At 40.9% G+C, this 27,975-nt stretch overlaps 1 protein-coding gene across 1 annotated transcript; it reads right to left on the bottom strand.

Annotated features, from left to right (window-relative positions):
- Positions 1–27,975, bottom strand: WAVE2 (SCAR family protein). Its single transcript, XM_088966640.1, has 9 exons — positions 27,466–27,975; positions 25,701–25,864; positions 5,745–5,868; positions 5,534–5,666; positions 5,078–5,145; positions 2,273–4,898; positions 2,086–2,187; positions 460–567; positions 1–349 (listed from the first exon to the last, which is right to left on the bottom strand). The coding sequence occupies exons 1-9, from the start codon at positions 27,618–27,620 to the stop codon at positions 296–298; spliced, it is 3,534 nt and encodes a 1,177-aa protein (XP_088822766.1). The 5' UTR covers positions 27,621–27,975; the 3' UTR covers positions 1–295.

Raw genomic sequence — 27,975 nt, 5'->3', positions numbered from 1 at the left:
TAATAAAGCCTGCTCATTTTCTCAGGCATTATGCGGAAATAATTGCCGGGAAGATTAGCATACATCCTTCATGAATCCGTCATCCAAGAACTTAAGTCATTGTTTATAACATACATTGAACCTAATACAACGAGAAAAGGTAAAAGAATACACTATGAAACCTAAATTTTAATTACACAAAGGAACTGAGATTATATGCACATATAGAACACAGCTTCACCTGATAACATCAAGTGGGAAGATACAATGGTGGCTTAACATGGCTTGAATAACATGAATCAAGCCCTCTAGAAAATCAGTCATCGTCACTCCAGGAATCATCATCCCCTTCCTCATCACTTCCCACAGCCTGCATTTTTTTAAACATTGTTGTAAAATCTGATGCATTGTGCTTTCAAAATATGGGACAAGTATAGGGAATAAATTAACCATAAAAAAAAAGAATAGGATGGTAAGAACCTGGCGTATTGCAGTTGCCTTCTCCAATATTGCAGCAACTTTGACATTGGTAGTGGGACCGGATGAGAAGTTTGGCTTCTTGGGTGTGGTACGCTTGAGGTTGAATGACTGGAAATTCAACCAAAAGAGTAAGAACATAGAAATCAAATATCAAACTGCATCAGTTCCTTATGTCCTATTACTTCAGTAGGTTGGATCATATTGGGTTTTTGTCATAACTTGAAAAATATTGATTTGCTGGCTCAACACAGAAAATTAGCCAGTATACAGGGATAACTTCTGATTTAACCAGAAGGCTTTCTAACATGTTCAAGTCTAATGCAATAAAACTTGTTTCTGTGGACCATGTTATGTCCATGAACAAAACTTCTCGAACCTCATATAATAAGTTGACTCTATTCACCACTCATAATATCACCATTTTCCCCTACATTACATAGTCTATAGGACAAATATACTAGCTATGAAATATCCTAAATGTATCAGAAGAATCATGAGCACCAATCATCTTCTTTGGGGGAGGCTTTGTTAAGGATGTCTGATATCCAAAAAACCATTAAATAACCATAGAATCCTACTGATGTGCCCACCCCTTGGAAGATATTTTGTACTTGGTTATAGAAATGGGGATTGAATTGGACTTATCCCCTTCTTGATAATCCGTGCACATCCTCATTGAAAAAGCATAAGATAACCCTGTTTATGATGATAAAGAAAAGTTATACATAGGGGGTAAAATGTGTTCTTTTTGACTAATAATTAGGGATTTGCACCATTGTTTTTATCAGTAAATGTAAAAGGATTTTATTAAATATGAAGATAAATGTGTATATGTACATAGTAGACTGTAATATGGGTAGCTAGTCTCAGATAATCACTACCAGGATTGTTAATCATAAGCTCCTCTTGGGAGACATGCGCCAAAAACATCTGACATCTTACTGCCCCATGTTTTGCTAGCCCAGCATCCAAGCTGTTTGCTGATTGATATTAGTATAATCTCTTGATATGTACAACAAAGGCAGTCCAATGCTTCTCCCTAGTTCCATAAGGAACTGGACTTCCCCTACATGGCTCTTTTCATCCCAAAGGCTACTCCCCACCATACCGGTGCTTACCTATTTATTCCTTCAGCAAAGGAATCAGAAAGTGTGCTGACAGATCTTGGAATCCATATGAGAGTATACAAGCTTGCTTCTCAATTCTGGTGACTAAGGGAGTGTTTGCCAATGTGTATGGTTTTTGTTTTCTAAAACAAAATATGCCACATCATAAATAATACATGTTTTGGATGATATGGCATTTTTTTTTTTGTTTTAGAAAACAAAACCATACACATTTGAAAACACTTCCTAAGATTCCATAGTCATGCCATTTCCCCTTTTAACCACTCAATAACCACCTTTGATTCCCCCTCTATTGTTGAAGTCCATGGTTTGCCTCCCCTTCCAATCTTATTGATCTCAGAATCAAGGTCTCAAAATTTTCAATAAATGAGTGTATCCCATTATCCCATTTATTGAAAATGGTACGTTTCACTCAAATTGTTTCCACAACCAGGTATCTCAAGGAAAAGAGAGAGAGAGAGAGAGAGAGAGAGAGAGAGAGAGAGAGAGATGTATTGACCTTAGTTCTAATTTGATGCAGTAAATCTTCCCTTTCATCCACTTCTTTAACATGTCCAGCCTGATTAACTTCCTTGCGTCCATTCAACTTCTGCTGGCCTTGCTGCATGCAAGACAATGCATCAAAACTAAACACAAATATCATTCATGCTGAAACTTGAACAAGGACAATAAACTAAAATTATCACCTTTTTGTTTGGTGGGCATGCAGTAGCCTCCTTAACAGATGGTGGTTTTGGTGGAGCAGACAGTGGTTGTGAAGTGGTTGACTGCACAATGTCCAGATTATTTGGATGTACAATAGCCTCAGATGAAGGTCCTTCCCTAGCTTCAACCACATCAAGGTGGCAATTAATCACACACCGCACTGGAGGGAATGGAGGTGGTGGTGGTGTTGGTTCCTGAGAATTATGAGACCTTGCTTCAGGGAGATCCTTTTGTTCTGAACCACTCCTTAATTCTTGCTTATTTGTTGTAGGACTTACTGCATCAAAACTTGGAAAATCAAGTGAAGGACCAGAATGAAAAGGCCTCATGGCATCTTCAGTGTCTAGGTTTTTTAATTCACAGTCAGGATAAATATTTCCATGGGATGCTCCCTCCAGTTGAGAGGAGCTTGATATGGATTCAGCAGATGATACTCTATGTAAGGCATCACATAACTTATGGTCTATACTTCCTCGTGTTTCACCCGATCCCCACTGCTCAGAGTTTGACTCAGATCGAGGGCTAAGATCCTCAGACATATATGGAGATGATCGACAAAATGTGTCATTGTCAGAGTCAGAACAAGTATCCCTTCGAGGAATATCAGGCTCTGGAAGCAGATGGAATGAAGCAAATATGACATCTCTCATGTTTTCATTAGAGCGACACCCATCAGGAAATTTCAGTCTCAACTTGGATGTCTCAAAGCCATTCATAGGGTGGAAAGAAATCTTCATATGTTCAAGTGGTGGTGAAGGTGGAAGGGAGTTTGCAGGGGATCCTGAATGATGCTTTTCTTTGGTGATTCCTTTTGGAAAAATTGGATGTGCAACTCCTTGTTGTCCTTTCTTCTGTTCATGGGAAGGAGGTTCCGAAAAGTTCACTGCATCAGTCTTCAAAGAGGGGGCAGGTTTGGATGTATCACCATGGACAGATGATTCTTTCCTTTGGAAACCATTTACAAGTAATCTATTGCCAAGGCTAAACACACCAGATGCATTCTTGACCTTCTCTTTACCAGTTTCATCTGTTGGGGCTTTGACTTCAGAAGAACCTGGCGACTCCACTCCAGTAGTCATGACAGCACATTCTGTCTTTGTAGCTAATTCTGAAGAATCCTTCCTCTTGACAGTATCATCATCATGGAAGGATCTGGGACATTCAGATGAATCAGTTTTTTGGTATTTGTTTCCTACCCCTGCCACTTGATTTGGATGAAGATCAGTAAGGCTATTAGCATTCGGTGAGACATAATTTCCCCCCACAGAGCTTGGATCCTTCTCTCTGTGTTCAGGAGTCTTAATCAATGTGTCTAGTTTGCTAAAAGAGCCACCCATTTGGGATGTGTGCCTAACAGTGTTACTTGCAAGATCATGTGACTCATCCTCAGTGGGACATATGGGATTCTGACTTGGAATGTTTGAAATACTAAAATCTGGTGGTTTTGATGGCTCAAGTCCTAATAGGCCCCCATTTGTCCAAAACTGAATTGAAGGTCCACTAGAAACTTCAGCTTGAGATTCTTTGGACTTGGAGCTGTCTATAATCTTATGACTTGATGGAGCCTGTGAATTGGGAATATTGGTGCTCAGAGAAGATTGATCATTTGCAACTTCAAAATCATTTACTCTAGAAACATTAACAAAATTAATATTTTCACACGACTCAGTATCTTCTGAAACCTTTGCATTAGAAGATATGGTATATATATGGGGCGTTTGTACACAGGTCATATCCTTTTTAGGAGCCATATCAGCAAAATTTTTGTCCAGTTGCTTGTTAGGGGGACAGTAGGATGCAGTATGAGAGTCAACATCATATGAATCTGAACTTTTATTAGTCATCTCACACAATAAACCTGCTCCATATTCCATCTCTGTATTTTTAGAACTGGATGTGGGTAACTCAACTTCCCGTTTGGTCTGACATTCTATATCAGTATCAGTTTCTGATTCCATAGTGTTAAGGGCATCCACATAGTTGTCTGGCTCACTTCCAATCTCATCAAGCTGGTTCCCAACACAACCTGCATCCTGTGTATCAATACCGAACAAGTCTGTATCAACATTACCAAAAGAAGCATCTGGTCTATTTCCATCAATTATATTTTCATCACCAGATGAGACACCATCTGCATCATGATTTTCAAGAGAAACAGATCTCTTAGCCAATTTATTTAAGTCACAGTTCATAGGCCGTAACTCTGAAGCTTCGTGCTGATCATCAACAATGTGGTCATGCGGTTGACCTGTCGGCTCCACTATTTCTGTCTTTTCGTACCACATAACAGAAGATGAATTAGGGGCACTTCGGCCTTGCAATGACACATGTAGGAAATCATCATCTGAAACTCCATCTTGTTCATCAACAACAGAAGAATGGACATCATTTGATTGCATCCTTAGCTTAGAAGAGGACAATGCACTGTGCTTGTGTTCATTGGTTTGCATGGAAGGACTTCCATTGGAAACACATTCAGCATAAGCTGACCTGGTTCTTAAATCAAAAGATTGGTTTCCAATCTCTGATGTTGATCTCATATTAAAATTGGAGATAACATTAGCAGCAGAGCTCTTCCCATAAATGTTCGAAGGGGCAAACTGTGTTCTGCATAATTGGGCATAAATTCATTAGTTTTTTATAAAAAATATGCAAACAACTATTTCAGTAAAATGATTCAAGATCTTATATAGACCTACTATTAAAATACTATGCCAATACTTTCTTATTTTACCTAGATTTAGTTTGTATTTCAAAGGTAAAAAGATAAAAGAATACAGAAATACCTTCCATTGCGACGGGATATTAACTCTGTATGTGGGAAGTCTCCATTCCTCCGCCGTGACCCTTTTTTCTGTCAACACATTTTACCATCACAGTACAAGGTCATTTTTTTATAACTGACAGTACAAGGTCATTTTAACACATGCGAAAGGTTAAGAATCCATTATGTATACTGCATTTTACAAACTTGATTCACAAGTTAAAATCCTGGCACATTACTAACTATTGGGAAAGAATCCATTATGTTCATTCAAAAAGACATCCCGAAAGGCTAAGATTCCAGCATTGTCTTGCAAAAGTACAATATATGCACTTGGGCCAGCCAAATAGACACCCTGATTTACACAATAATGCCAACTAATTTAAGTCTACAAGATCTATTATGTCAATCTCCAGTAAGAAATATAACATTATTTAATCATTATAAAGTTGTGTTTCTTCATCACAGAGATATATACCTTGCTTTTGCGAGCCTTCTTATCTTTTTGGGATTTATCAGCATTCATTAATTCCGAGTTAGACATTGCTCTCTTAAAATATGATGGATCTGAATATCTTTTTAAACAAGCTCCAGGACCACCAGCATCAAACCTACAACAGCAAATAATAAGTGTTTTAATATCATTGTTTGATGGGATAAAACCAAAATTTTCAATTGTAAAAACATACTTATCAAGGAAGTGCAGACGTGGTGGATCGCGGCATTCTTCATATGAATCCAAAATAAATTGTGGTAAGTCACTGTTGAGAAGGTGATTTTGTTCAGTTTGAATGTTGGCATGCCAATCCAAACCTACAATACAGCTGCTTTCCATTAAGAATTTGAAATCTTGGTAGATGGATATTAGAAATGTGGAGAATAAGAAAATCCTTGAATCAGTCAAAAAATACAAAACTCCTTTATATAACCTTTTATGGGTTAATATCAGCATCACTTTATAGCATGGGGGCCATGCTGTTTGTTAAATACATACACAAACACACTAAATCATACAATTTACCTTCAGTATTGAACTATCCAAAAGCACTTATTTCAATACACAGTGTTATGATTCGGCCTGCCTTGGAGTTCTGTTTGTCTGAGATCAGTCACGTAGAAAGAGGTAGAAAGGTGGAAGAAAGAGAGAGAGAGAGAGAGAGAGAGAGAGAGAGAAGGAGAAAAGTCTGGTTCGAACTGGAAGTCATAAACCCCTACTCCCACTCGGCCAGACGTGTGCTTTTATTATTAAAAATAGTGGAAAAGACATTTGTGCCCTTATTTAAGTAAGGAGCACTGGTTCTAACATAACATTACAGAGCAGCAACCTTAATATAAGTATAAAGACAGAAATACCCCTACACTAACACTCCCCCTCAAGCTGGTGAGTATATATCATACAATCCTAGCTTGTTACATATGTAGTCCACTCTTCCCCGACTCAACCCTTTTGTAAATAAGTCTACCGACTGGTTTCCTGTATTGACGTATGTGGTGTCTAGCACTCCATTCAGCACTTTCTCCCTCACAAAGTGACAGTCAACCTCAATGTGCTTGGTTCTTTCATGAAACACCGGATTAGAAGAAATATGAACTGCAGCCTGATTGTCACAATAGAGCTTCATTGGAGTATTGATGTTGTACCCTATCTCATGTAGAAGGTGTTAAAATGTTGGAATGATGTCTCTTTGTATGTGTGTTCGGCTGATAAGAGTTCTTATTAGCCCATAGTTAAGTTTAAGTTATCCTGTAACTGGGCCTAAGCCTGTTTAATGTTTTAAGTTAACTGGGTGTCCCATCACTAATCAGGGGCATTCCAGTAATTTCTTGTATCTTGTACTACATTCAAATATAAATAATAGCATGGTCGACTGGCAAGTATAGTTCAACATTCCAGCATCTCTTCTTCTTCTCCTCTTTTCTGCTACTTCTGCCACAGTAGTTCAGCTTTCATGGTATCAGAGCATTGAGCACCTTCCTGGTTACAGCCGACGCCATCTCCTCTCTCTTGCTGTCTTTCTTCTTTTTTTTTATCTGAGTTGCTGCTGTGAAAGCCTAGGGTTTCAGGAGAACAACACAAGGTTCAACCTAGGGTTTCCCTTGGTTGTAGGACACAAGGGAGGTAAGACCCAGAAGCTGATGTCCTACTAGTTTCTATTAGTTAGAGAGGTCTGTATAGAACAAACCTAGTTGAGGACTGATTTCAGCAGTCCTAGTGTTGGCCATAAGGAGGGGAAATCTCTTTACAGTTGCAGTACTCGAAGTTCAAGTGGAGTCTGCATAGCACAGGTCGGTTACCAGCCCAAAACACCTCATTTGTGGCTGTAACTGAACTGCATCAGAACTGTGACAGCCTCGGCAAGTCCGAAACTATGTTGCGAGCTGTCAGGGCCTGCTTAGGTCACTTCAGCTAATCAAAACCTGCACCAGAACTGGTTCAGAACTTTCAGAACTGCTTCAGAACCTTCAGAACTTTCAGAACTGCTTCAGAACCTTCAGAACTTTCAGAACTGCTTCAGCTAGTCTTAAATCAGTGCCATCTACACAGAGGCTGCAGTCAAGATGTCTTCAATAGCCGGAGATGTTTATTCTAGGGATAACAGAACTACGTCAAGGTCTTCAAATCTGGAAAACCCTAATCTGTACAGCCTGCAAATTACAAGTGTGCTACTGGATGAATACAACTTCAGGGAGTGGTCCGTTTCTGCAATGTTGTTTATTACTTCCCGTGACCTCACAGGCTACCTACATGGAAGCAAGAAGGAACCTGATGTTGGCAGTGCAGACTATGCTGTGTGGCACAAGGAGAATGCCACAATTATGTCCTGGTTGCTTGCCTCTATGACTCATCGGGTTGCCAGGATTGTTCATCACTTTCTTACAGCAGCCAAGATTTGGGAAAAGGTGTCTAAGACCTATGGACAGAAGAAAAACAATGCTATAATCTACAGATTGAATCAAGACATTGTTGCCTTAAGGCAAGGTGATATGATAGCTGCAACATACTTTGCAACTCTGGAAGGTCTTTGGGAAGAACTTGACCATCACTTGATATTAGATTGGGAAAATGCCAGGGACAAGGAGAGACATGATAAGCAAATTGAAGAGAGCAGAGCCTTCAAGTTTCTGGCTGGCCTAGACCTAGTATATGAGGGTATAAGGTCACAAATTCTAGGGAGACCTGAATTACCGGAGCTTCACCATGTCTATTACCTGGTGAGGAATGAAGAAGTCAGAAGGGAGATGCAAGTTGACTCCCAGACACAGTCAACTGGACTATCTGGAGAACATTCAGCCCTAGTCTACACTAAGGGAAATAGATATCCAGACAAGAAGTCCCTCAAGTGTACCCATTGTGGTGGTGAGAAACACACAAAGGAGAAATGTTGGGTCTTGTATCCTCATCTGAAGCCAACTGCTTTGAGAAAGGACAAAAGGCAACATAAGGGTCATACAACAAGTGGGAATCTTGCCACCAACAACAGTAGTGACAACTCACAGAGTACTCCGATAGTGTCTTCTTCCTCTACAGGGCAGGCTGCCGACTCCTCTGAACCAAGTACTTTGGGCTTCACAGCTAGTGAGGTAGAGGTTCTCAGCCGGACATTAGCCCGTCTGAAGATAATCCTTTAGCTTCCACCTCTCTTGCCAAATCAAGTACAACCTCTGCATTTAGTGCAACTAGTTTCATTAACTCTACCTCTTGGGTGATTGATTCCGGAGCCACTGACCATATGACACATATGTCCTCCTTATTCTCTTCATATCATTTGTTGTCTGGCCAGGATAAGATGAGAGTGGCTGATGGGTCTCTCCACCATCTCTAGAAAGGGGGTGGTTGACCTAAGCAAGGATCTCTCTCTTAAATCTGTCCTACATGTTCCTAGTCTTACCTCAAATATGTTGCCTGTTTCAAAGCTTACAAAAAATTTGAACTGCAATATAACTTTTTTTCCCTCTCATTGTGTTTTCCAAGACAGATTGACGAGGAGAACGATTGGGAGTGGTCATGAGTATGGGGGCCTCTACTATTTTGATGCAGACATCAGCTCAACCCTACAAGCTTCTTCTACTACTAGTCCGGATAGTGTGGAGTCAATAGCTAGGTTGCACCTATGGCATGCTAGGCTAGGTCATGTGTCTTTCTCTTCTTTAGCAATGTTGTTTCCCGAATTATGTAATGGAATTCCAAGTCAAAGTTTAATTTGTGATGTGTGTCAGATGTCAAAGCAATGTAGAACAATGTATACAATTTCTAGTAATGAAATTCGAGCTCCTTCTGATTTGGTTCATTTTGATGTTTGGGGACCTTCACCCATTGTTTCCATTGATGGCTTCCGTTACTTTATCAGTTTTATTGACCATTATTCTCGGTGCACTTGGATTTATCTGTTAAAAGGGCGTGATGAAGTTCCACGGATAACCATGATTTTTTGCAAGATGATTGAAACACAATTTGAGAAGAAGATTAAGCAATTCCGGTCGGACAATGTAGCTGAATACTTTGAAAGATCCCTGAACTCATTCATGGAAGATGCAGGCATGTTACACCAATCATCATGTGCTTACACCCCTTAGCAAAATGGGGTTGTTGAGCGCAAGAACAGGCACCTATTGGAGACAGCTCGAGCCCTACTTTTCCAACACAAAGTGCCCAAGCAATATTGGTCTCAAGCTATACTCACTGCATCATACCTGATAAATCGGATGCCATCTAAGGTATTGGGTATGAAGACTCCTTTCTCTGTTTTGTGTCCCACTCTTCCAGAATTTCCCCTTCCTCCACGGGTTTTTGGCTGTACATGCTTCATACATGTGAAGGATCCAAAGAAAACCAAGCTGGATCCCAAGGCTACGAAGGGAATATTTTTTGGGGTACTCTCCTACACAAAAGGGGTATAAGTGTTATGATTCTGTCTCCAAGAAAAAATGTCACCAGAGATGTAGTCCTTTTTGAGTCTCAACACTATTTCCAGTCTTCTCAGAATCCTCTTCAGGGGGAGACTAGTGGGTTGGAAGAGGATTCTCATTCTCCCTTCTTTTTTGTTCCCCTTTCATCACCTTCCACTACTCCTAGCTGTGACATTCCGGGTCAACCTAGTGAGGCTCCCATTGTGCCAGTCACTTCTTCTGATACAACAGATGCTCCTGAAGGTTCCAGTAGGCAAGAGAAAGAGATATTTACATACAACAGAAGGAAGAAGGGCCCTCAACCTCATGATTGCAACCAGTTGAACTCAGATCAATCTGTCTCTGCAATCCAAGGTAATTCTGACTCACTCACTTCGGATTTGGATCTTCCTATTGCTTTCTGTAAGCCTGTTCATTCTTGAAACACCTGACATCCCATAGCTGATTATGTTTCTTACTCACACTTATCTTCTGCCTATCACTCCTTTGTGTCTGCTCTTTCCTCTATATGTGTCCCTTCTAGGTACTCAGAGGCGGCGTCTGATCCAAGGTGGAAAAAAGCCATGAATGAAGTGATGAAAGCCCTAATGAAAGCAAGAACGTGGGAATTGGTGGACCTGCCAAAGGGGAAAGGCATTGTTGGGTACAAATGGGTATTCACAGTAAAGCACAGAGAAGATGGGTCAATCGAGAGGTACAAGGCCAGACTTGTGGCAAAGGGATTTACACAAAAGGAAGGAATTGACTACAAGGAAACCTTTGCTCCAGTAGCAAAGCTCAACACAATCAGGGTTCTACTGTCACTAGCAGCAAATTTCTCTTGGGAACTCCATCAGCAGGATATGAAGAATGCCTTCCTAAATGGTGATCTTCATGAAGAGGTATTCATGGAACCTCCACCTGGCTATGATGTTGGAAAGGTGTGTAAACTAAGGAAAGCATTATATGGTTTGAAGCAGTCTCCCCAGGCATGGTTTGAGAAACTTTGTATGGTCATGAAGAAAGTGGGGTACACTCAGAGCAGTGCAGATCATACATTGTTTACAAGGAGACAGGATGACAAACTTACGGCTCTCATTGTTTATGTGGATGATATGGTGATTACTGGAAATGACGTGGAAGAGATGAAGAGGCTGAAGGAGTTCTTAGCTTCAGAATTTGAGATCAAAGACCTGGGAAATCTGATATATTTTCTTGGGATTGAAGTTGCTAAAACAAGAGAAGGAATCTACATATGTCAGCGAAAATACGTGCTAGATCTCCTAGAGGAAACAAGCATGATGGGGTGTAGGCCAGCAAACACTCCAATAGAACCGAACCATGGACAACAAGAATCAATGGGTGAGGAATACTGTGATAAAGAGAGGTACCAAAAATTGGTAGAAAAACGAATATACTTATCCCTTACTCGTCCAGACATTGCCTATGCAGTGCATGTTGTCAGTCAATTCATGCACTCACCGAAAATCCCTCATATGAGAGCAGTGGAAGGAATTCTCAAATACTTGAAGACTTGCCCAGGGAAAGGAATTCTATTCAGGAAAAACAACAGACTTGAAATTGAAGCCTACACTGATGTTGATTGGACTGGGTCTGTTGGAGACAGAAAATCAACCTCAAGTTATTGTACATTCTTGGGAAGAAACCTGGTCACATGGCGCAGTAAGAAACAGAATGTTGTGGCTAGATCAAGTGCAGAAGCAGAATACCGAGCTATGGCACACGGGGTTGTTGAACTCTTATGGCTCAGAACTCTTCTTAATGAGCTTGGTATTAAGGCCGGGGGTCCTCTCAGGCTGTATTGTGATAATAAAGCTGCTATCAACATTGCCAACAACCCCGTGCAGCATGACATGACAAAACATATTGAAATTAATCGACACTTTGTCAGAGAGAGAATTGTTTCAGAAGAACTCTATGTGCCTTATACTCCATCAGAGATGCAAATTGCAGATGTATTGACTAAAGGACTGTCAACAACAAAGTTCAGGGACATACAAAGAGACATCATTCTAACATTCTAACACTCCCCCTCAAGCTAAGTTATCCTGTAACTGGGCCTGTGTTAATGGGCCTAAGCCTGTTTAATGTTTTAAGTTAACTGGGTGTCCCATCACTAATCAGGGGCATTCTATTAATTTCTTGTATCCTATACTACATTCAAATATAAATAATAGCATGGTCGACTGGCAGGTATAGTTCGACATTCCAGCATCTCTTCTTCTTCTCCTCTTTTCTGCTACTTCTGCTAAAGTAGTTCAGCTTTCAGAAGGTTCCTTATCCACACTAATTCACAAGCAGTATGTGCCATAGCTCTATATTCTGCTTTTGCACTACTTTTTGCCACGACTGTTTGCTTCTTACTTTTCCATGTCACCAGGTTACACCCCAGAAAAGTGCAATAGCTTGTGGTAGACCGCCAATCAGACATAGAACCGGCCCAGTCAATATCAGAATACCCTTCTATCTCAAGCTTTCCGCCACTTCTGTATATCAAACCACGACCCGGGGCCCCTTTTAAATACCTCACAATTCTCAGAACTGCATTCCAATGAGGAACCAGAGGTTTCTGCATGAATTGACTTACCACACTAACCGCAAATGAAATGTCTGGCCGAGTAATGGTTAGGGAGTTCAGTTTACCTACAAGTCGTCAGTATCTGCCAGGGTCTTCAAACACTTCACCCATATCACTGCTTAGCCTAGTATTTGTTTCCATAGGTGTTTCAGTTGGTTTAGCACCCAACAAGCCTGTTTCTTCCAGCAAATCAAGCACATATTTCCTTTGGCACAAATTAATACCATACTTAGATCTTGCTACCTCTATCCCCAAGAAATATTTCAGTTTACCAAGATCCTTTGTCTGAAAATGATCCTGTAGATAAGTCTTCAGCCTGTCAATGCCCATGTTATCATTCCTGGTAATAACAATATCATCTACATACACCACCAACAGTATTTTTCCTCTCGGAGAGTCATGACTGAATACCGAATGATCAACTTGGCACTGCTTCATACCAAACTTCTTTACCACCTCACTAAATCTACCAAACCATGCTCGAGGAGACTGTTTAAGCCCATATATAACCTTCTTTAGTCTGCATACCTTACCATCCTCCCCCTGAGCAACAAACCCTGAAGGTTGCTCCATGTAGACCTCCTCGAGTAAGTCACCATGCAAAAAGGCATTCTTGATATCAAACTGATATAGCGGCCAATCATACATAGCAGCAAGAGAGATCACAACACGAACTGACCCTATCTTAGCAACTGGTGAGAAGGTCTCTGTGTAGTCAATACCATAGGTTTGGGAGTACCCTTTTGCAACCAATCGCGCTTTCGGGCATTCAACACTACCATCAGGCAAATACTTAACTGTATAAACCCATCTACAACCGACAGCCTGCTTCCCAGGAGGAAGAACGATGAGGTCCCAAGTATGATTATGATGAAGGGCTGAAAGTTTTCTTCCATCGCAAGGCACCACCCTAGAGATGCAAGAGCTTCCTGGACATCCTTAGGAACAACAACTGATGATAACAAAGTGACAAACTGGCAATGGAAGGCAGAAAGGTGAGTAAGTGAAACATGATGAGAAATAGAATGAAGGGTGCAAGTGTGTTTACCTTTCCGCATGGCAATGGGAAGATCAAGATCAGATACTGGCTTCGGATCTGGAGCCGAATCTGTCGACGGTGATGTAGCCGGAGGAGTATTAGCCGGTACACGTGGCTGATGTGTATACACTTGACGGATAGGTGGGCGTTTAGCAGGTGGTGGCACTGGAGGCAAGGACTTGGTCACGGCTGGAACAAGGGGAAGGGGATCGGCAACTAGAAGTGGAAGAGGAGGAGGTGATGAGGAGGAAGAAGCATCACCGAACCCCAAAAAGAACGGAGTAGACTCAAAGAAGGTGACATCGGCACACACAAAGGACCGTCGAGAACTAGGATGGTAACACTTATACCCTTTCTGGGTCTGAGAATAGCCAAGGAAGATGCACTTAAGAGAACGGGCGTTGAACTTGTCGTTCCCAAGGCCCAGATTATGAACGAAACAGACACACCCAAATACTCGAGGAGAAAGAGGAAACGGAGACAAGGTGGGAAACAAGACCGTAAACGGAGAATGACCATCAAGGATGGACGTGGGCATCCGATTAATCAGAAAGCAAGAGGTAAGCACCACATCACTCCAAAAGGGTTTAGGAACATTCATGTGATGCATGAGGGATCGTGTTGTTTCCAAGAGATGGTGATTCTCTCTCAGCCACCCCATTTTGTTGTGCGGTGTAGGTACATGAGGTCTGATGTATAATGCCATTTTGGTCCAAGTACTCTTGAAATGATGAAGATAAATATTCACGGCCATTATCAGAACGAAAAAAATTTAATGTGAATACCAAACTGATTACGAATCTCAACATAAAATTTCTAAAAGATGGTAAACAATTCACTTCTTTCTTTCATTAGATAGAGCCACGTCATCCTTGAAAAATCATCTACAAAAATGATAAAATATCTATATCCATTATACGACATCACTTTATAACGACCCCAAACATCGGCGTGAATCAAAGAAAAATGACTCGATACACGGTTATCAACCCTAGGACTAAAGGAAACACGATGATGTTTCCCAAACTGACACGACTCACAGTCCAAAACAGAAAGTTGACTCAAAGATGGAACCAAAGACTTGAAAACTTTCAGCGACGGATGACCAAATCGACAATGCCACTGGAGTGGAGAAAGAGATGACGGGAGAGTTGTTGAAGTTCTTCCACCACCATCAAGGTAATACAGTCCACCAGCTTCATGCCCTCCACCAATCTTCATCCCCGTCTTGAAATCTTGAAAAACACACATAGAAGGATAAAAGGTAATGGAACAATTAAGTGACTTGGTCAGCTTACTAACAGACATAAGATTAAAAGGCAATTTAGGAAGATACAAAACTGAGGATAGGGATACAGGGTCTAGGTCAACATTACCAATACCACAGATTGAGGATGTGGAACCATTAGCAAGGGTGACAGATTGTGATGTTGAGCAATGAGAGAGGGAAAAAAACACACCTGGAGTTCCAGTCATGTGATCGGAGGCTCCAGAGTCAATGATCCAGGGATTGGGTGTGGATGCCAAACAAGCTATACCTGAGTGTGCGAAAGTAGCCGTGTTCTGCTGTGACGTAGACTGGATAAACCTCTCATACTCATCACGAGGAACACTCGCCATCTCCTTCACGGGACCATCTGTGGGTATAGGAGGTATCTGATCAGATGAATGATTCTCCTGTCTAAAACTGGAACTGGTGTCACTAGTCATGGCATGATTGGCCCAGGTTGAGGGTGGACCATGTAGATCATAGCAATAGTTAATGGTATGTCTATCCATACCACAATGAGTACACCTCCTCGGACCCGAGCCACGTCCTCTACCACGGGCTCCCCCTAAATCTCTACCTCCAGTACGACCACCACCACGGTTATAAGTAGGCCCACCACCGTCACTTCGGCCATGCACAGGACCACTACTACCACCATGGCCTCTCGACACAACAAAGGCCGATCTATCTAAGATATTAGAGTTCTCAGTAGATCCAATAGAAGTCCTCCGGAATCGAGCAAATACATCTTCTAAGGAAGGGAGAGCTGACCCTCCTAGTATCTGAGCCCGTACTGGTTCATATTTAGATTTCAGTCCCACCAAAAATTGAGTCACATCAAGTTGTTGTCTCTGTTGTTGTTGAATTTTGACATCAGAAGTGAGAGGGTGATAAACATTCAACTCATTATGGATGTTTCTCATATTGGCATGGTACTCCTCAAGACTCTGATTGCCCTATTGCAAATTAAATATTCCTGATACAGCTGATACACTCTAGTTGTATTGTCTTGACCCGAATACAATTTTTTAGCATGGTCCCGCACATCTTTGGCAGTGTCAAGAAACATGAAATTTATACTAATCCTGGGTTCCATACTATTTCATAACCACGTGATAACCTGTGCATCCTCTTGCTCCCAGTCTTCATACTCGTGAGAGTCAGTTGAGGGTTTCTCCTCTCTTATGTGTTTTACCTTTTTCTTTGCCTTCAGAAAGACTTCGACAGATTTAGCCCAAGGTGCATAATTCTCTCCATTCAGTTTAATGGATGTCATTTGAACGTTCAGCTAGTCAGTAGGCACCATCACATTAGGTTTACTATCACTGTTATCTCCCATTCTGTTATCACTGATTCTGCACACTTGTTGAATTCTATTATCACTGAATTCTGCACACTGCACTTGACTAGATCACAGTAGTCACACTGATTTCAGCACTTTTTTTTTATTGCTGAGAATTGTACTCTTTACACCACAGACCCCACTCCTATGGCTACCTAAAATCTCACCACTATATGATCACAACTCTTCCTTTGAATCACACAAAAAACAGCATAAACCCTAGCACGCTACTGTCTGAAATCCCAGCATATGATCTGAAGTGTACTTCCTATTTGATTCATTACAGAAAACATGCATAGAAATCTCTTACCTTATCACTGGAAGAACAACCACACGAGCAGAAAATCAATCCACACAAGACAGCCACTGCACCACGCAGATCGGCCCTCTTCTCTTCATCGGTTAGGGGAGGGCTTCTTAGAAACCACAGCAACCGACCACATAAGACACAACTGAGGCATAGAAACCTCCAAGGGAAGAGGGTGATCACTCCTTTTCAGCCCTTTCCCTTATCTCCACTTGATAGCAGGAAATACAAGAGAAAACCCTAGATTGGGTGCGTAGAGAACAAAAATCTAGGCAGACAGAAATCTAGGCAGATTCGAGTTGCTTAGTTTAGCTTTGATACCATGTTATGATTCGGCCTGCCTTGGAGTTCTGTTTGTCTGAGATCAGTCACATAGAAAGAGGTAGAAAGGTGGAAGAAAGAGAGAGAGAGAGAGAGAGAGAGAGAGAGAGAGAGAAAAGGAGAAAAGTCTGGTTCAAACTGGAAGTCAAAAACCCCTACTCCCATTCGGCCAGGCATGTGCTTTTATTATTAAAAATAGTGGAAAAGACATATGTGCCCTTATTTAAGTAAGGAGCACTGGTTCTAACGTAACATTACAGATCAGCAACCTTAATATAAGTATAAAGACAGAAATACCCCTACACTAACACACAGAACTGAGAACCAGAAAAGCAGTTACAAGTACCTATTAGAACCTAACAGTGATCAATATTGCTTACATGTTCCATTCAATTCGTTCCACCTTCAGTGTTGAACAATCAAAAGCACCTAGATCAATTACAAGGAATTGTAAACCAGAAAAACAATTGCAAGCATCTAACAGAAGCTAACAGTGACCAATTCTATGAATCCATGCATCCTGCAACCCCACAGCCCCCAAGCCCCCCATCATCATCATCATCGTCATTGCCATCGTCTAAAACTTGCCCCATCCATATGGGTTGGCTACATGAATCCTATTCTGCCTTTCTTTTTCTGTTCAATGCCGTATCTGTAGGAATCCATTTAATTTGTGCCGGCATGGAAAGATAGGTTATCATTTTTTTTTATGACAGATCAATTCATTAAACAGGAGCAAAAACCAGCTGCAAAAACAGTAATGTAGCTGCCCAAAGAGTACAAACAGCTTCTATCAACAGAAGTTTAACAAGTAGCAAGGAGAAAAGAAAAAACTTTCAACAGTTACAGCCCGGTCCAGGGCAACCCCATTCAAGAGATTCTCTTCCCACCCCAGCTCTTGCCAAAGAGTCTGCTAATGTATTGGCACTCCTAGGAACCAAGTTGAATGAGTACAAACCACTACAACCCTCAATCAGTTCTTTTGCTCCATTTTTCAGTGGCTACAAGGAAAGCCATCTATGCCTTGTGGAACTACCGATTCTGGTATGCTGGAATTGATGAGGCCCCTACCAATTCTGCATAGATAGCCATGTATTCATCCTCATTGATGAAGCCCCTACTAATTCTGTCACACCAAGGATTGACAAGGGAATCACTAGCAAAATAATATTCCTTGGAACTCCTGGTGTGCTGGAATTGGTGAGGCCTTCACCAATCAGGATAGAAACATTGAAACCTAGCTTTGCTACATAGATACTGACACGAAGGTTGGAAATTGGAATGTCATGTGCAACCAAGAGTCTGACTTGGTGATATGAAAAGGATTAATTTGGTAAAATGTATTTTATATATATATACAATAGAAGAAAGTTAAGAAACAACCTAATGGCATCTCTATTAGGAATCTTAGCACAAACAGGCATAGATAATGTTCTCATCAAAGCTGATGGGAATATTCTTTGGGGCCTTCAGCAGGCCTATGGAAGATATGGAGGTTCACAAATGTCATTAGATGGTTGGGGCAAGGCTTACATAATGTATCTGTCAAAGAGATTATGCCAAGCATGTGCTGGTTAAGACTGGAACAGGTAGAGCTTTTCCATACAGCAGGGTTTGCAGCATCTCCCTGTACATGTAGTTCCTGTGCTAGTTTAGGAATGTCTGTCTATATTTTATGCAGTCTTGTACATCCTCTCATGTTTGCATTCCCTTTGGTACATAATACATGCTTTCCATGGAAAAAGAAAAGGGAAAAGGAAAAAAATAATTATCTTGTAAATTGTATTGTAAGATTTTTTTTTTTTTTTTTATCAATTGAATTGTATTGTAAGATTATATACCCATAGAAAAGCACACAAGTAATTATAGAACTTTATCTGTTCCATGTAGGAACATTCTATAGGAAAAGGTGGAACTTCAGCTGTTCATTTATGTCAAACGAGTTAAAGAATAAAACAACAATATGTGCAAGTATCCCTAAAAAGTCCAAGGGCTCTTGGAATCTAATGTGTGCCTGAAATGGACACTCCACCCATTTAGGAAAGTCCTATACTAGTTAGAAGCCAATTTCCTAATAGTTAACAAGAAGAAGAATATTTCCTGTTAAAATGCCCCTATTCATCTGCTCCCCCTGCCCACATAGTAAAACATCACACAAATAACAGCTTTCCAACTGCCTTCTTGAACTCAAACCAAATGACATCTTATGGCAAAGCATGTTGTTAGTGAAGGGGTATTTCGGTCTTTGTACCTATTGAGAATGCTGATGTGTACTATTATGTTAGTTCGAGTGCCTCTTACTTAAATAAGGGCACTTATGTCTTTTCCAATTATATTAATAATATAATAACAGGTCTGGCCGAAACTAGGGTTGACTTTTTCCTAATTCGAACCAGACCTTTTCTCTTCTTCTTCCTCTTTCTTCCTTCTTTCCTCTCTTCCTTCTTGTTGTTTACTTTACTTTTCAGCTAACAAACAAAACAGACTTCTAGGGCTGGCCGAACTTTAACATGGTATCAAAGCCACATTAAACAAATCAGACTTGCTAGAATTCTGTTTTCTACGCATTCGAACTAGGGTTTCTCTTGGATTTCTCAGCCGTTGGTTGGAGACTGAGAAAAGGGCTGAAAATGAGTGATCGCCCTCTTCCCTTGGAGGTTTCTATGCCTCCGGTGGTGTCGTTGGTGATTGGTTGCTGTGGTTTCTAAGCCCTCCCCTAATTAATGTAGGGCTGGTGCGTGTGGTGCAGTGGTGTTTCATTCCTTCGTGTGGTTGGCCTTCAGGCGATGAGGTAAGGAGTTTTTTTTTTTATGCATAATTTCTATTATAGAACACATGAGAGGTGTGGTACAGATCATATGATGGGTTTTCAAATTGCAGTATGCTAGGGTTTATGCTGGTTTGTGTGTGATTCGAAGGGAAGTAGTGTTTACTTAATGGTGAAACTTCCGATAGCTGTAGAGTAGGGTTTGTGGTGTTACTAGTACAGCTTTCGGCCTTTATTATTGCTGAAATCAGTGTGCAGATTTCGGTGAAGTGTTTGTGTGCAGTGTGCAGTGTGTAGTGCTCAGGATTCAATGATAAGGGAATTCGGCAATGGCAGATAACAGTGATAGTAAACCTAGTGTGATGATATCTACTGACTACCTGAATGTCCAAATGACCTCCATTAAACTGAATGGAGAGAATTATGTCCCTTGGGCCAAGTCTGTAGTGGTTTTTCTGAAGGCGAAGAAGAAGGTAAAGCACATAAGAGAGGAGAAACCCCCCACTAATTCTCAGGAGTACGAAGACGCATAGATCATCACATGGTTGTGGAACAGTATGGAACCCAGAATCAATGTGAACTTCATGTTACTTGACACAACCAAAGAGGTGTGGGGTCATGCTAAGAAATTGTATTCTGGTCAGGATAATACGACTAGGGTATATCAACTGTATCAGGAATACTTCAATCTGCAACAGGGAAATCAGAGCCTTGAGGAGTACTATGCCAGTATGAGAAATATCCGTAATGAGTTAAAAGTCTATCATCCTCTCACTTCTGATGTCAAGGTTCAACAGTAGCAGAGAGAGCAGCTTGATGTGACTCGGTTTCTGGTGGGGCTGAAGTCTGAGTATGAACTAGTATGAACCAGTACGAGCCCTTCCATCTTTAGAGGAGGTGTTTGCTTGTCTTTGGAGGACTTCCATTGGTTCTATGGAAAACTCTAACATCTCAAATAAATCAGCATTTGCAGTGTCAAGAGGTCAAGGTGGCAGAAGTGGGGCTCGAGGAACCCAGCTTGGCCGTGGTGGCAGTAGTGGTCCAATGTATGGCCGGAGTGGTAGCGGTGGATCTACACATATCCGTGGTGGTGGTCGTACTGGAGGCAGAGATTCAAGGGGAGCTCGTGGTAGAGGATGTGGCTCGGGTCCACGGAGGTGTACTCATTGTGGTTTGGATGGACATACTATTAACTACTGTTATGACTTACGTGGTCCACCCTCAACGTGGGCCAACCATGCCATGACTAGTGACACCAGTTCCAGCTTTAGACAGGAGAACCGGTCAGCTGACCAGATGCCTTCTACCTCTTCAGATGGTCCAGGCAAGGAGATGGTGAGTGTTCCTCGTGATGAGTATGAAAGGTTTGTTCAATCCACGTCGCAGTAGAACACAGCTACCTTTGCACATTCAGGTATGGCTTGTTTGGCATCCACACCCAACCCCTGGATTATTGACTCTGGAGCCCCCGATCACATGACAGGAACTCCAGGTGTGTTTTCATCTCTCACTCATTGCTTGACATTACAAGTTATTACCCTTGTTAATGGCCCCACATCATCTATTCGTGGTGTTGGTAATGTTGACCTAGACCCTGTATCCCTATCCTCTGTTTTATATGTACCTAAGCTTCTATTTAATCTTATGTCTATTAGTAAGCTAACCAAGTACCTTAATTGCTCCATTACATTTTACCCCTCTATGTGTGTTTTTCAGGATCTGAAGACAGGGATGAAGATTGGTGGAGGGCATGAAGCCGGTGGATTGTATTATCTTGATGGTGGTGGAAGAACGTCAATGGCCCTTCAGTTATCTATTTCTCCTCTCCAGTGGCATTGTAGATTTGGTCATCCTTTGCTGAAAGTGCTGAAGTCCTTGGTCCCTTCATTGAGTCAACTTTCTGTTCTAAATTGTGAGTCGTGTCAATTTGGGAAACAACACCGTGGTCCCTTTAGTTCTTGGGTTGATAACCGTGTGTCGAGTCATTTTTCTTTAATTCATTCAGATGTTTGGGGTCCTTATAAAGTGATGTCATATAATGGATACAACTATTTTGTTATTTTTGTTGATGACTTTTCAAGAATGACGTGGCTCTATTTAATGAAAGAAAGAAGTGAATTATTTGCCATCTTCCATAAATTTTATGCTGAGATCCGCAATCAATTTGGCATTCACATCAAAATTTTCCGTTCTGATAATGGCTGTGAATACTTGTCTTCATCTTTTCAATAATACTTGGACCAACATGGCATTATACACCAAACTTCATGTACCTACACCCCACAACAAAATGGGGTTGCTAAAAGAAAGAACCGACATCTTGTAGAAACGATACGCTCACTCATGCACCACATGAATGTTCCCAAACCCTTTTGGAGTGATGCAATGCTCACCTCTTGTTTCTTAATTAATCGGATGCCCACGTCTACTCTTGATGGTCATTCTCTTTTTGGTGTCTTGTTCCCCAACATGTCTCCATTTCCGCTTCCTCCTCGGGTATTTGGGTGTGTCTGCTTCGTCCATAATCTGGGTCTCGGGACTGACAAGTTAGATGCACGATCCCTTAAGTGTATCTTCCTTGTCTATTCCCGGACTCAGAAAGGGTACAAGTGTTACCATCCCAGTTCTCGTCGTTCCTTGGTATGTGTTGATGTTACTTTCTTCGAGTCTATTCCGTTCTTCGTGGGGTCCGTGATGCTGCTTCCTCCACATCACCTCCTCCTCTTCCCCTTCCTGTGGCTGATCCTCCTCCTCTGGTTCTAGTCGTGCCTACGTCCTTGCCTCTGGTGCCACCGTCCATTGACCATCCACCTATCCGTCACGTGTATACACGTCGCCCACGTGTACCGGCTGCGACTCCTCCAGCTTCATCACCGTCGACAGATCCAGCTCCAGATCCGACACCAGCCTCTTACTTTGATCTTCCTATTGCCTTATGGAAAGGTAAACGCACCTGCACCCTTCACCCTATTTCCAATTTTGTTTCCCTTATTCACCTCTCCGCCTCCCATCGCCAGTTCATCTCTTTGTTATCCTCAGTGGTTGTTCCTAAGGATGTCCAGGCAGCCCTTACCTCTCCAGAGTGGTGCCGTGCTATGGAAGAAGAGCTCTCTACCCTCCATCATAATCACACTTGGGACCTTACCACTCTTCCTAGGAAGCAGGCTGTCGGTTGTAAGTGGGTGTATACCGTTAAGTACTTGCCAGATGGTGGTGTTGAGCGCCTGAAGGCACGACTGGTTGCAAAAGGGTACTCCCAAACCTACGGCATTGACTACACAGAGGCATTCTCCCTGGTTGCTAAGATAGGGTCAGTTCGTGTTGTCATCTCCCTTGTAGCTATGTATGATTGGACTCTATATCAGCTAGATATCAAAAATGCCTTTTTGCATGGTGATTTGCTCAAGGAGGTCTACATGGAGCAACCACCAGGGTTTGTTGCTCAGGGGGAGGATGGTAAGGTATGCAGACTTAAGAAGGCTATATATGGACTTAAATAGTCCCCTCGAGCATGGTTTGGTAGGTTCAGTGAGGTGGTCAAGAAGTATGGTAAGAAACAGTGCCAAGTTGATCACTTTGTCTTCAGTCAAGATTCTCCGACAATCAAAATACTACTGGTGGTGTATGTAGATGATATCGTTGTGACTAGGAATGATAAAATGGGCATTGACAGATTGAAGGCATTCCTACAGGAACACTTACAGACAAAGGACCTTAGCAAATTGAAATACTTTTTGGGCATAGAGGTAGCAAGATCTAAGCATGGCATTAATTTGTGTCAGAGGAAATATGTGCTTGATTTATTGGAAGAAACAGGTTTGTTGGGTACTAAACCGACTGAGACACCTATGGAAACAAATACAAGGTCGAGTAGTGATAATAGGTGATGTATTTGAAGACTCTGGCAGATACCGACGACTTGTAGGCAAACTAAACTACCTAACCATTACTCGGCTAGATATTTCACTTGTGGTTAGTGTGGTGAGTCAGTTCATGCAGAAACCTTTGGTCCCACATTGGAATGTAGTGCTAAGGATTGTGAAGTATTTGAAAGGAGCTCCTGGCCGTGGTTTGCTATACAAAAGTGGCGGAAAACTGGAAGTAGAAGGATACACCGATGCTGATTGGGCAGGTTCTATGTCTGATAGACAGTTTACCACAGGCTATTGCACCTTTCTGGGGGGTAACCTGGTAATGTGGAAGAGTAAGAAGTAAACGGTTGTGGCAAGAAGCAATGCAGAAGCAGAATATAGGGCCATGGCACATACTGCTTCTGAATTAGTGTGGCTAAGGAACCTTCTACAGGAGATAGGATATGACATCAGTACTCCAATGAAGCTCTATTGTGACAATCAGGCAGCGGTTCATATCTCTTCCAATCCGGTGTTTCACGAAAGAACAAAGCACATCGAAGATGACCGGCATTTTGTGAGAGAGAAGGTGCTGAATGGAGTGATAGAGACTGCATATGTTAATACAGGAAACCAGTGGGCAGACTTGTTTACAAAAGGTTTGAGTCAGGGGAGAGTGGACTACATATGTAACAAGCTGGGATTATATGATATATACCCACCAGCTTGAGGGGGAGTGTTAGTGAAGGGGTATTTCGGTCTTTGTACCTGTTGAGAATGCTGATGTGTACTATTATGTTAATTCGAGTGCTCTTACTTAAATAAGGGCACTTATGTCTTTTCCAATTATATTAATAATATAATAACAGGTCTGTCCGAAACTAAGGTTGACTTTTTCCTAATTCGAACCAGACCTTTTCTCTTGTTCTTCCTCTTTCTTCCTTCTTCTTTCCTCTCTTCCTTCTTGCTGTTTACTTTACTTTTCAGCTAACAAACAAAACAGACTTCTAGGGCAAGCCGAACTTCAACACATGTCAACTATTGAACCCAGGATCGTTCATTCAAGCCCCAAAAAACCCTAAAGAAATGATAAAACTGTATAGCTTATGTACAATGAAGTAGGCTTGCCATTTTACAAGGTACACACAATCACATGTGATGTTCATTTTATAGGGTGAGCCTCACCTAGCTTGTTGCGATATTTTGATGAATTAACCTTGACTTTGATGTTGAATATGTAATTTTTCTATATTGTAGAGTGCACCTCAACTATGATGCTTAGAGTTTAAAACAGATTAGCTTATGTAAAAAATACAAGGTTACAGCCTTCATGTTAATAACACAATAACTAATTGAGCTTACAGGCTTTTGTAAATATTTTATTTGTTTCAGAACATATTTTTGTTTATTGATGGGGTTCTTACCAATATGTATGATTTTGTTTTTCAAAACAGAAGCAATTGCCACATAATATGATTTTGGTGATGTTTTTTGTTTTGAAAATCAAAGTCATACATATTGGTGAACACCCCTAAGTTTTTCTTTCATTTTCTTTTTTCAAAAGTGGAGCTTTGTTCAGCTGCACACCTTATCTTGTGCTTTGTATCTCAAGCTCCAGGGACCAGTTGACTTCTCATTTTCAAAACACTGAGTAAGCCATGGCTGATTCTATTTGTTTCAGAACATATTTTCTTGTTTATTGAGGGGGTGTTCACCACTATAACACCACAAAAACAAAGCCACCAAACCCAGGAATGGCTCCCTTGTAAAACACATTAATACCACATGTGAACCATTATCCCTGAACAAGTGCCTTTTTGTAGGCAAATATTAATATGTATGCATGTAAATATAAGAGGCATTTTATCTAAATAAGATTTGATTGGTACAAAGATATGAAAATAATCAAGCTAGGAAGACCTGCAACAAGAATACTTATTTTCCATAAACCAGTTAAGCTCCCTAAACGTATTCACATTTGGACCCATGAAAGAAAGCAAAATACACAACAAAATGAAAGGAATTTTACCCTGCTTAAATCAACAGCTACAAGGTCCATAATTTACAGAAAATCACTAAATAACAATCTTTGGATTTCTTCTCCAAAACAAATAGAAAGTGATCATTGGGTTACCACCAAAGAAATACATAGAAATTCAATATAAAATGGCTACGAAGATATGAAGAAATATAAAACCATGACAGTCAAAAAGTTCTAAAAATGTAAGAATTATGATGATAAACAAGAGATATGAGGCAAACCAGTTGTGTAAGCAAAATGTATATGACTTTTTTGGGTCATAACAGATTTCTCTAGTGGAGGAAGTGCTGCTTCTATGTGTTGTACTCGAACCATTATCTTATGACTTCTAGATGCAGTAGCCATTACTTGCTCCTGTAGGCCATGAAAAACCTCGCCTGCAAATCTACAAACACATCCAAGATGTTGTTTTAGTAACTATAATCACAGTGTACAACAGATAATCCACAAATGTATATATACCAAACAAAATGTCAAAAGACTAAAGACGTTTGAAACAATGGTATGATTACTTTAAGTTGGAAGTCAAAACTCCGCCAGTGTGAGTTTGTCTTACACTGCCAGTCCCAAGTCCAGATAAAGGAGGAGGTTGTGTCAGGTTTGCATCCAGCACTAAAACTTTTTCCAAACCCTCATGAATATGGATCCAGATGACTCGAAGTTGAATGTCCACAAATGCAAATTTAATAAAAAAATGCCTCCCATATAACATTATTCAAGTCAGTTATATTTTCTAACAATTTCTACCAGTGGTTCTATTTACATAGTTTCACAATTTTCTGACTACTGCTATTTGCAGTGGTAAACTTTCACAGTATATCCAACCCAAACTACAGGTACAGTGGAGAGGGTACTGACCTTCCCTCTGCAAAGGTAGCATGGAAAAAACATAAAAAGGCCAATAACCAATATGAGGAGGCTGCTCTGATGCTCCGCATCCCAGTTCTATCATTTTTGACATGGCCTCTAATAGCCTATGGTAATTCAGCTTCAAAGAAAAAAAAAAAAGGATATTCTTGGCAAGTGCCTTGAAAAACCTAAGCATGTAGATTTTTTTAGGATCCTTTTAATTTTTGTTAATTTGTCATGAGTTTGCCACTCCATGTTTAGAATATACGTAAAAGTCCCTCTTGACGTAACTGATTGGAAGAAGGACCCACAAGAAGGGAACATTAAATGTTGTTGTATTGGAAGCCCTATACTTTAGCTAAAGAACTGAGAATTCATGATCAACAAGGCACCTAAAATTATCAGTAAGGAAAGCTTCTTAATGTATCCAATGAGCTGACAAAAGGGGAGTAAGAGGCCATGTATCTTTCCCCAGACCACTCCTTAGCTAAACACAATACGCACGGTAAAAGCTCTCATTGAGTAAGTTTAACAGGAATTGATAAACCAGTAACAACAACACAAGGAACGGAGTACAAATACCCCAAACATACAAACTTCCGAACTTAACCCCAAAACTTTATAGTATAGGATGGTTTCTACACACTAGTTCGAGAGAGTAGATCTATAAGCTCTTCCAGTTTAATTTATTATCTTCGTTGGAACATATGAAGAGAACTCCATCTGTTGCATGGTCCACATTGAGCCTAAATAGTATTGCATTCACAACCACACTACTATATTCACATTCAGAAAATAATTCATCCCCATCTATTAATTATCCAAAACCAAAGAGAAAATTTAAAGCAAAGAGTTCTAAATAAGGATATGGTATTCCACAGAGAGAAAAAAGGCTCAGTAAAACACGCTGCTCACTTTATTAGTAAAGGTTAGAAAACAAACTACGACCAAAATCAGCCGGCGGCAGAGTTTCGAAGATAATCTCGACAATGACTTAAACTAAAATTTAATCTCGATTTCAATTAATTCCTTTCTTATCTCTCACATTGCCAATAAAAAAAGAGTTGAAATTCAGGAAAATTGAGTAAAGGGATAAGCAAATAAAAGAAAATTAAATAAACGGGCAAATAAACTCACTCAGCCAGATCGCCAAGCTGCCGCAAGATCCCAACAAGCCCGGAAACTGCGACTCCATCAAGAATAGCCTTTGGATCGTCTTTGTTCGCAGCTTTGTAGAGCTCCGGAGTACCTAAACCATACTCATTCCTCACTTGACGCCGAACCAGAGGCATGGTTCCTTCCTCTTGTTCTTCCTTCTGCCTTTCCTCTTCTCTCTTTCTCTCTTTCTCTCTTTCTCAATACCGAAAAAAAAAATCTGAAACTACGAGAGAGCTGATCTCATCGAACTGAGTTGCACACTCAGAGAAGAGCGCTCGAAAAGAGCTGCAATTAAGAAAGCAAACAGAACAAAGCAAACAGAACAAAACAAACAGAGCAAATGCACAAAATGCTGAGGAGAAGACAGATATTAGGTAATCGGATAGAAGCAGCTTAACTGCCGAACAGTCTGCACCTCTCTCTCTCTTTCCTTCTCTCTCCCCCCGATCGAAGAAGACATTGCCAACTCTGCAAGGCATTCTCTCCTCC

The sequence above is a fragment of the Nelumbo lutea genome, chromosome 1 (genome assembly GCF_056320005.1).
Source record: "Nelumbo lutea isolate HS-2025 chromosome 1, American lotus-T2T, whole genome shotgun sequence".
In the NCBI taxonomy this organism is placed as follows: domain Eukaryota; kingdom Viridiplantae; phylum Streptophyta; class Magnoliopsida; order Proteales; family Nelumbonaceae; genus Nelumbo; species Nelumbo lutea.
This window is presented reverse-complemented; position numbering and strand designations above follow the sequence as displayed.

Excerpts from the sequence above, each read along its gene's own strand:
- WAVE2 (XM_088966640.1), bottom strand. The coding sequence starts at position 27,620 with ATGCCTCTGGTTCGGCGTCAAGTGAGGAATGAGTATGGTTTAGGTACT. Across the intron at positions 5,869-25,700 it reads ACATTTTGCTTACACAACTG|GTTTGGATTGGCATGCCAAC; the intron begins GTTTGCCTCATA and ends GCTGTATTGTAG. Across the intron at positions 568-2,085 it reads TGCATCAAATTAGAACTAAG|TCATTCAACCTCAAGCGTAC; the intron begins GTCAATACATCT and ends TTGAATTTCCAG.